Source organism: Macaca nemestrina, chromosome 9 (genome assembly GCF_043159975.1).
Source record: "Macaca nemestrina isolate mMacNem1 chromosome 9, mMacNem.hap1, whole genome shotgun sequence".
Lineage (NCBI taxonomy): Eukaryota > Metazoa > Chordata > Mammalia > Primates > Cercopithecidae > Macaca > Macaca nemestrina.
In genome coordinates, this window is record NC_092133.1 from 25,705,985 (window position 1) to 25,715,128 (window position 9,144).

Below are 9,144 nucleotides of genomic sequence, written 5' to 3' on the forward strand. Positions count from 1 at the left end.
TAGGAAACTTAGTTTTTCCGGATATGAAATTCTTGGTTGAATTTTTTTTTATTATTTAAGGTGTTCAGTATAGGCCCCCAATCTCTTCTGGCTAGGGTTTCAGCTGAGGAATCCTCTGTTAGCCTGATGGAATTCTCTTTGTAGGTGACCTGCCCTTTCTCTCCAGCTGCCTTTAACATTCTTTTATTTTAATCTTGGAAAATCTGATTATTATGTTTCTTGGGGATGCTCTTCTTGTGTAGAATCTTGCAGGAGTTCTCTGCATTTCCTAAATTTGACTTTTGGCATCTCTAGCAAGGTTGGAGAATTTTCATGAACAATATACTAAAATATATTTTCCAAGTGACTTGATTTCTCCCTCTCCCTTTCAGGGATGCCAATGATTTGTGGATTTGGCCTCTTTGCATAATCCCATACTTCTCAGAGGTTTTGTTCATTCTTTTCTATTCTTTATTCTTTTCTTTTTTTTTTTTTTTGTCTTATTTCAGAGAGCCAGTCTTCAAGTTCAGAGATTCTTTCCTCAACTTAGTTTATCCTGCTGTTAATACTTGTGATTGCATTGTGAAATCCTTATATTTTTATTCACCTTTGTCAGGTAGGTTAGGGCCTCTTTTATACTGGCTACTTCATCCTTCATTTCCTGTATTGCTTTATTGTGATTCTTAGTTTCCTTGCACTGGGTTTTGCCATCCTCCTGAATCTTGGTGATCTTCATTCCAATCTATATCTTAAATTCAGTTTCTATCATTTCAGTCAGCTCATCCTGGTTAAGAACCCTTATTGGAGAACTGGTGAGCTCATTTGGATGACATATGACACTCTGGCCATATGAGTTACTGGAGTTCTTGTGTTGATTCTTTTTCATCACTGCATGTGGGTGTTCCTTAACTGCAGTGTAGATTGAGAACAGTCAATAGACTTTTTTTCTGGGTGTTCACGTAGGGTCGAGGCTTTCTGCAGGGTCTTTATTTGAAGCTAACTTCTTGTCTATGGTTTCAGAAGGGGGTATGTTAGCAAGGTATTTTTGGTATTGAAGATCTGGAGTGTGATCCAGGAGGGGCTCTTAGGCTCATTGGTCAGTTGGTAGACTCTTACTTGGTTGTGTGGCTCCCCTATGTTTTCTCACAGTTGCAGCTGTGTTCCCTCTCAATGCTCTGAAAATGTGGGTTCCTCTCCCTCTTAAGTGCTGGTGGTAGGTCATGGCTTGGCACTCCTGGGGTAGCCACTGCAGTTCTGGGGCTATCTCAGTAATTATGTTCTTTCCCCAGCTTGTAGGCAGCAAAGGGACTTCAGTAGTGGTGTGGCCAAGGGGTCTTTTGCTTGTCTTCTGGAGGCACCACCTCAAAGAGATGCAAGTCAGCAATTGCTCGGTGTAATCAGCCCAGGTTAAAGGGTCTGTGCTGCGAGCCCAAGCCATGGGATCCCTGTCTGGTGACAAGCAGTGGGTGGTATGTGGGACTTGTGGGAGATGGACTGGCCTCCTCTCTTTATTTTGACTACAGCTTGTTGGAGATGTGGATAAGGCACTTAGGGTCATTGTTCGTTAGTCTGAGAGTAGCAAGGAGAGTTCCACTGCAGAGTCAGTGGCAGAAAAGCTTTCAGCTGCCCCTGGAGGTTCTGTTCAGGGAGTTGTCAAGTTGCTACTGGCTCAATAGCTCTGGTGGCTGGAGACTGGAGGCCCAGGCCTGGAGGACCTGCCCAGTGAGGGGATACAGGAATGGGCACCCACTTGACAGTCTGGCCACTTTTCTGTAGCGCTGCTGTGATAGGCTAGGGTCCCACTCCAGTCCCTAGTCACCTCAGATTTTCCAGTATTTAGGGGTATCACCAGTGAAAGCTGCAAAACAGCAAACATAGCAGCTTGCCTCTCCCTCTGAGAGTTCTGTCCCAGGAAGGTACAGAGCTGTTGATGGCTGAAATACACCTGTAGGAGGTGGCTGGAGACCCCAGTTGAAAGGCTCTGCCTGGTAAGGAATGGGATTGGGGACCCACTTTAAAAAAGCAGTCTGACCACGTTTTCAGAGGGTAGTTGTTCTGTGCTGGGGGTGCACTTCAGTCCCCAGTCACCTTGGACTACCCAGAGTCTCAAGGCCGGAATAGCTGTATCATCCAAACAGCAAAGATAGCAGCCTGTTGCTACCTCTGGGATCTCCATCCAGGGAGGTTTCAAATCTCTATCAGTAGAAGAGCACTTGGTAGGGTGGCTGAGAACCCTGGTTGGGAGGTCCTGCCCCATAAGAAGGAATGGGATCAGAGATCTGTTGGGAAAAGCTGAGTGCTGGGAGAAGCTGAGGCAGGGCTTACATGTCTGACATAATGTAAAAGAGTCTTGGAACATGTCCAGGGCCCAGGGTCTAAAACCCTTTGTGGCCTTTGCAACACCAAGCTCTGTGCTAAAGGGTGGAAGGCTACCCTGACGCACCATAATCTAAACCCAGGGCATAAAATCCCTCGTGGCCTAGATAGAATCCAGGACTCATGGCTCTGGAATGTGCCTAGACTTGCTGGCTCCTTGCTCTCCTGGGATCAATTGCATCTTGAGTTAAAAGAACCTGGGCTTTATTATCTCAAGTAACAGAGCAAATGCTAGACCATCACAGCTGTAAATCATGTGCTTAATGCAATGTGCCCTTTTGACCTCCACATTCTCACCACCTGTTTCTCTGTAGCATTACCAATAAATAGCATGGGCTCACAGAGCTTGGGGCCTTCGCAGCCTCCATACACTAGCGATGGCCCTCCGGTTCCAGCATTTTGTCTCTCAAACTCTTTTTCTCAATCCTTTGACTTCGCCGAACTTTGTCACCCCCACAACCTGGTGTTGGGTCTGATCACCCCAACAGAGATCCACTTATAAAAGCAATTGGATCACATTTTCATAGAGCAGCTATGCAGTGCTGGGGGACTGTTTCTTTCAAGTTTTTTTTTGCCTTTTTCTTACAGCATTTTCACTATGATGTGTATATTTGTGAATCTCTTTGCTCTTGCCCTACTTGGTGTTTGCTGTGCTTCCTAGATTTGTAGATTACAGCTTTTCAATAGATTTGGGAAGTTTTCTGCCATCACATTTTTGAATATTTTATCTGTTCCTTTATGTTCTATCCCTCTAGTATTCCCACTACAGATAAGTTGGGGTATTTAATAGTGCCCCACATTTTTCTGATGCTCTGTTCATTTTTCTTTATTCTTTTTCTGTCCTTTGAAATGTATAATCCCTATAGATCTATATAATTTCTCTAAAGCCTTATCAGTTTAAAGCTGTCATTGAACCCCCCTAGTGAATTTTTATTTTAATTATAGGTACCTTTCAACTCCAGAATTTCTATTTTTTTGTATCATTCCTCTTTTCCAATATCTTTTTAGATCAATATTACTGTCATATTTCCACTTTAATCATGGTTTCTTAAAATTCTTTGAGCATATCTATAATGGCTACCCCTAATTCTCTTAACTGATATTTTATCACTTTCACAGTTTGTGTACTGTTTTTTTTCTGGTGTATTGGTCATACTTAATCTGTTTTTCTGCTTCGCATTCCTCAATTTTTGTTTTAGTTATTGGAAATTTAAGATAAAATATTGTAGCAACCCTAGGCACTTCCTCAACCCTCCATAGCTTATTATTGGTTTGCTTGCTTGCTTAGTGATAGACTGCTCTAAAATAATCTAGACTAACTCTCCGCCCCACCCTCCTGTAGTGAGAAGCCTCTGAAGTTGCCCCTCTTGAGGGACAAATTTGGGTATGCCAGTAGTTAGTGGGACGACAGTGACATTATAGGCCCTAATTAAGGATCTCTTTCCTAATCATACACAGCTGTTCTAATTGAACAATTCTGACCAATTGTGCCATTTTCATCGATGCTATGGGGCATGCCCATCACAGGTTAATCAAATCTAGAGTCATTTAAAGCAGGGGCCCCCAACCCCTGGGCCACAGACCAGTACCAGTCTGTGGCCAATTAAGATCTGGGCCACACAGCAGAAGGTGTGGCAGGTGAGTGAGCATTATTGCCCGAGTTCCACCTCCTATCAGATCAGCAGCAGCATTAGATTCACCTAAGTGTGAACCCCATTGTGAACCGTGCATGCAAGGGACCCAGGTTGTGCACTCCTTAAGAGAATCTGACTAATGCCTGATCTGAGGTGGAACAGTTTCATGCCGAAACCATCCCCCACTGTCTGGAAAAATTGTCTTCCACGAAACCGGTCCTTGGTGTGAAAACTGGTGAGGACTGCTGCTTTAAAGGGATAGTTGCTAAGGTCAGTGTTCATATTTCTTTGAACCAGTAGTGCTCTTTCTACTGACAGTGTCCTCCTCTCTCCGCTGTACTGTGAACCTACCATTGAGCAATGAATCAATTTCCCAGTTGCTTTTCACAATTGCTTTCATTGTTTGGCAGAGCGCTCTCAGGGTTGAACTTCCTTTTCAATAATGTCATCCTTCGGGGTATTGGGGTAGAAAAGGAGCTCTCTGTTCTATATCCCGTTTCTCATTCTGTGCAAAATATCTGAGCTCCTGCTCTGGTGTTCCAGGCGCAGGGAAAAGCAACAGGCCATTGAGTGACCTTGAGTTGCTGAATGTCAATTGATGTAAGGTAGAAAGCAGCCTTGGATCTCTTAAGATTGCCCTCGCTGAGCAGCTACCTCAAGAGTCTGAGCACTCTATTGTATCACAATTTTTCTATAAATCTACACCTATTCTAAAGTTTTTTTAAAATATGGTAAAAGAAACGCTCAACCTCAGTGAATTCCCATTGAATCTCTTGGACTACCTCTTTAGTGTAGAGGTGTAGGGATGCATATTTAGCAGGACGAAGTAGCATTTATGTGGAGGGAAATAAAAAGCATAAGCGGCGAAACACCTGTATTTCTGCAAATTTTCTCTGGGAATTATTTGTCTAGATATCCATTTTGCTACCATGCTACAATGATTATAATGTAGACCTAAAATATTAAGAATACTATTTCAAAATCAACATTAGCCATTACCGTTACATTTTATTCGTTCTTTCCTTTTTCCAATTCTATTTTTGCATAGGAGCCTATTTGTACTTTGATACGTTAATCTGGACTCCTACCGATGGAGTAAATTACTCCACATACTGTAATTCTCGCACATTTATCCTGACTAAAAAGGAGTAAGGCTTACAAAAAGACGTTAACAAGTAATTCTGCAAATTTGTGAAGCCTTTGTGAAATGAGAAACAGCTCTTCTGGGCTAATGAGTAGCATATGTGATTTGGGATGCCAAGAGAATACCAGATTACTTTCTCCCATCTATACAACACAACTGGCCAACACATTGCTTTGTTAGTAGGGTGCAGGTTTATTTTCCAAGGATAAGCTCTTACTCTTGGGTAGTAAAAATGTATTTTTGGAGGCATATTCCATGTTCTTTTCATGACTGAACTAGCCAGGCTACCACTTAGGACACTGTTCCTGGAAGCACTGAAATTTAAAGGCTGAGATAGCTGATCTGGCATTTGCGCTTGTCTTAGAATGGTCTATGGAATGAACTTTGAAGTATCTTCCAAAAGCACATTTTATAAAAGCTTGTGTATAAGAACTCTCCCAGTACAAGTTAGTAAAAGCTGACTTAAGTAACAGCTACTCTATCTTCAAAGTGGTCCGATCAGATTCAGATTTTTTTCAATGAAGTTACCAGGAAGGAAATGAGTTACACGGGCACACACACAGTAGAATTTTTACTATTTTGTTACAGCTGTTATCTTTTTGATATTTATCGACCGTTGACTGTGTACGTTACAAGAGTGTTATTAGTTTTGTAAAGACTGCAAAGGAATCTGAAGACATTTCATCCTTCTAAAATCAAACTGTCTACTGGAAAAGGTTTTAAGCTTAAAAAAATTTGAAATTTTGAAATTTCCTTTTCCTTCCTAAAAAATCTCCATTTGAACTTTATATTAACCAGCAGGAGAGCTGGCTTGGCACATTTTTGTAATACAATTGAATTTAAGCTCAGAAGATTTTCAAGGTCATTTAATCCAATCCTTTCATTTTTCAGACCAAATTTTCTATTTTCATTTTAAAGTAAGACAAATTTTCAAAAATTTGTTTATATTCTGCTTCCACAAACATCTGACATAACCACAGTTCAATTTCAAAACTAGGAAATTAAGAGTTATATGACCATTCTCTACACACCTTACTCAACTTTTGCCAACTGACCTAATGTCCTTTTCTTGGACTAGGATCTAAATCGGGATCATAGGATGTATTTTCTTCTAAATATCCTTCAACCTGGGATATTTCCTCAGTCATAAAAGACAACTTCGTGACGCTGACACTTTTGGAACGTACTGTTCCTTAATTTGTAGAAATGTGCCTTAGTTACAACTTGGTCATTTTCAAACTTAACCAAGTGTGGTGATTCTCAGGAACTCGCAGAATATTAGTGGTGAGCACCTTATACACCAATAGAAGATTGCTAACCACATGTTAAATTTATTCCAAGATTTCAGATTTCAGAAGGCATGCCAGCTGCTTCAAGGAGTGAGGTGTGGAATGATACAGGTCAATGAATTGGTTCAACAGTTATATAACAAATGCAGTAGATAATGTCTCCAATATATTACTGATTTCCTACGGAATCTTGGGTTTATAGCTTAAACCCTGGTGTGCTCCAAACGAAAATGTTACCAAGCCAGTTTTGAGCTCCTTTTTCTTTTCCCCTAGTGTCTTTTTGTTTTTTTTTTTAAAGCCGCCATTTGTGTAGGCTCACAAAACATTTAGAATATGGCTAGTAACAAAGTGCTCTTTCAAATGGGATTACACAAGACTGGTTTTGGGCAGAATGAGTGCTACAGAAAGTCAGAAAAAGGGAGCAAAGCTGGAAGACTGATGGGGAAAAACGCTAAACACACGCTCACGCTCACAATCATGTACTTTTTAAATATACTTTTTATCCACACACGGGCCCCACCTCCATCCCCGCTGCCCTTCCATGTCTCTCAGCCAGGACACGCAGCTTGTGCTGTGGGTTACATCAAGGTGCCAAGGTAGAGACTAAAATGGACAGCAGGAATCCCTCTCCTCTCCAGGACACTGGCTGGAGTCTCCAGTGAAAGGCAGTAAACAGCAGAGAGAAAGGTCCATGGCTCTTGCAGTCCGACCTCAACCTCTGCAGCAGAGCAGAGCGGTGGGGAGAGCGGAGCCGCGGCCCGGCAGCTCCCGGCCCCGCGCGGGGCTCTGCTGGCGGCTACCGAGTACCTGAGACTCCTGCCCCCGCCCGCGTGGCGGCGCCTCGCTCCGCACCCGCGGCAGCCCCTGCCCGCGCCGCCTCCGCCCGCTCGCCCCGCAGCGGCCCGACTAGGCTGGAGTTGGGGTTCCTGAGCTCCAGCCCCGAAAGCCGCCCGTACAGAGCCCCGCGCCGCCACCTCGGGTCCCGGAGCCCTCTCCGTCGCTCTCGCTCCCGTGATGGGAAAAGCTGGCGCCGGCTGAGCGCGCTCCTCGGCGGCGCGGCGCTCTGGTTCCTCCGCGTCAGGGTGTCTGCGGCAGCGGCTCCGGCGGCTCCTCTGCTCCTCGTGGCACGCGGCCCGGACCCCAGAGGGCTGCCCTCCCCAGCACTGCGAGGCCGGGCTCCTGCTGCCCCTCTTTCCTCCTGGAGTGCCGCCAGCGCCCAGCGATGGGGGAGAGGTGAGCAAGAACCAGCGGGAGCGCAAAGCTCCTGAGGACTGGGGGCCGACAGCAGCCTAGAACTCCGCGGCAAGATGAAGAAAGAGCCCTGGCTTCCGGGTGGAGGAGCCGCGGCTCACTAGCAGCCCGTCCGTGGAGACTAGGAACCCCGCCCCGAAGACGGCTAGTGGGTGCAACCGGGACAGCGTTGCGAGTAGCGGAGCCGTGATGGGGCGGGGTCGGGGGCCGAGGGGAGGTTGAGCGTGAAAGTGGGCTTTGGAGGGTCAGGGGCAGAAGGTGATTTGAGGCTTCTAACTTGGGAATTGTGCAAAATAAAGGCTTTGCCCGCTTTCTCCAGGAAGTATTTCGTCTCCAAGATGTGCCTCAGTCCTCCTGAAACTCCCATCTTCATCTCCTAAGCTCCAAATCTGAGAACAACTTTCAAGTAAGAACACAAATCCCTGCTTTTTGTCATTATGGCTTGTGAAGCTCAAGACCAGGCAGAGTATAAGTATGTAGCATGCGGTGGTGAAAGAGTTAACATGTAGGGCAGGCTGACATTGCCCTCAAGGGATTCCAGCTTCACTTGCTGTTAGCTTATGGGGGCTCCTGTCTGTGATAAATGTATAGGTTAATTTAAAGGGGACAAAATCTCAGTGGACAATCACTGCCTTCTAGTGTGGTCCCTGTCTCTGGCACTGAGGAGATGCAAGTTACATGGAGAGCATGCACCATCTTTCTCGGGGAGAGGAAACGGAGAGGGGGCGGGGGAGAGCGAGCGAGAGAGACTGATATTAGAGCTGGGGCTTTCCAACTTGTGAAATGTTGATTGTTCTCCAATGTGATTCAGTCCTAGAAACATCAGTATCCAAGGGACCACAACTCCCTGTTCACCCTTCATTGCCTGACCTCCTCTAGTGAAACCAAAAATACCTTTCCATATGAAGAACAGGATTGTAAGATTCCAGGAGGCTGACCCTGGGGGGAGGAAGAGTAGGTGTGGTGAGCTTCTGCAAGACACAGAGAAACTTAGCAGGGCTGAAAGCTGGTGATTTTTTTTGGCCATGCCAGAGGAAGTTTTATGTTTGGGTGAATAAATCTGAAGCTCTTTAACCTATCAGAACTGTCAATTTAAAGTGAACCTGGAAACTTAGTGACAGAAGTAGTAAAACAACAGCTTTGGTGGTGGTGATTAAAGACCATTTAACAAGTTACTGAGGCTACAACAGAGTAGGCAGTGAGAGCACTCTAATCAAGGGTGGGTGAAAATGGAACACATAAGTAAATGGAAGTTAGCTCTGGAAATTGCAAGTTTACTCTTTGAAACATGCACAGATTCTCCAGCTCAGTATCAGTCACCATACCTTCATTTGTAATACAATTGCAAGAAACCTTCCCAGAGACATGGCACTCTATGCCCACTGGCCTTTAAAATAAGTTTTGAACAGCTTATAACACAGATCTACTCCTTGGAAATTCTGTTGTAGATTGTATTGAGGCAAATCATAAC

The 9,144-nt window shown here is 44.6% G+C and overlaps 1 protein-coding gene across 1 annotated transcript; it reads left to right on the top strand.

Annotated features, from left to right (window-relative positions):
- The first annotated feature begins 6,755 nt into the window (after window positions 1-6,755).
- On the top strand, window positions 6,756-8,433 carry LOC139355981 (uncharacterized). The gene is made up of 3 exons (XM_071068711.1): window positions 6,756-7,010; window positions 7,127-7,655; window positions 7,993-8,433. The coding sequence occupies exons 1-3, from the start codon at window positions 6,756-6,758 to the stop codon at window positions 8,064-8,066; spliced, it is 858 nt and encodes a 285-aa protein (XP_070924812.1). The 3' UTR covers window positions 8,067-8,433.
- Window positions 8,434-9,144: the final 711 nt, after the last annotated feature.

Coding starts and splice junctions, on each gene's coding strand:
- LOC139355981 (XM_071068711.1), top strand. CDS start 6,756: ATGGCTAGTAACAAAGTGCTCTTTCAAATGGGATTACACAAGACTGGT. Junction 7,011..7,126: donor GTGCTGTGGGTTACATCAAG/GTGCCAAGGTAG, acceptor TGGCTCTTGCAG/TCCGACCTCAACCTCTGCAG. Junction 7,656..7,992: donor CGCCCAGCGATGGGGGAGAG/GTGAGCAAGAAC, acceptor CGCTTTCTCCAG/GAAGTATTTCGTCTCCAAGA.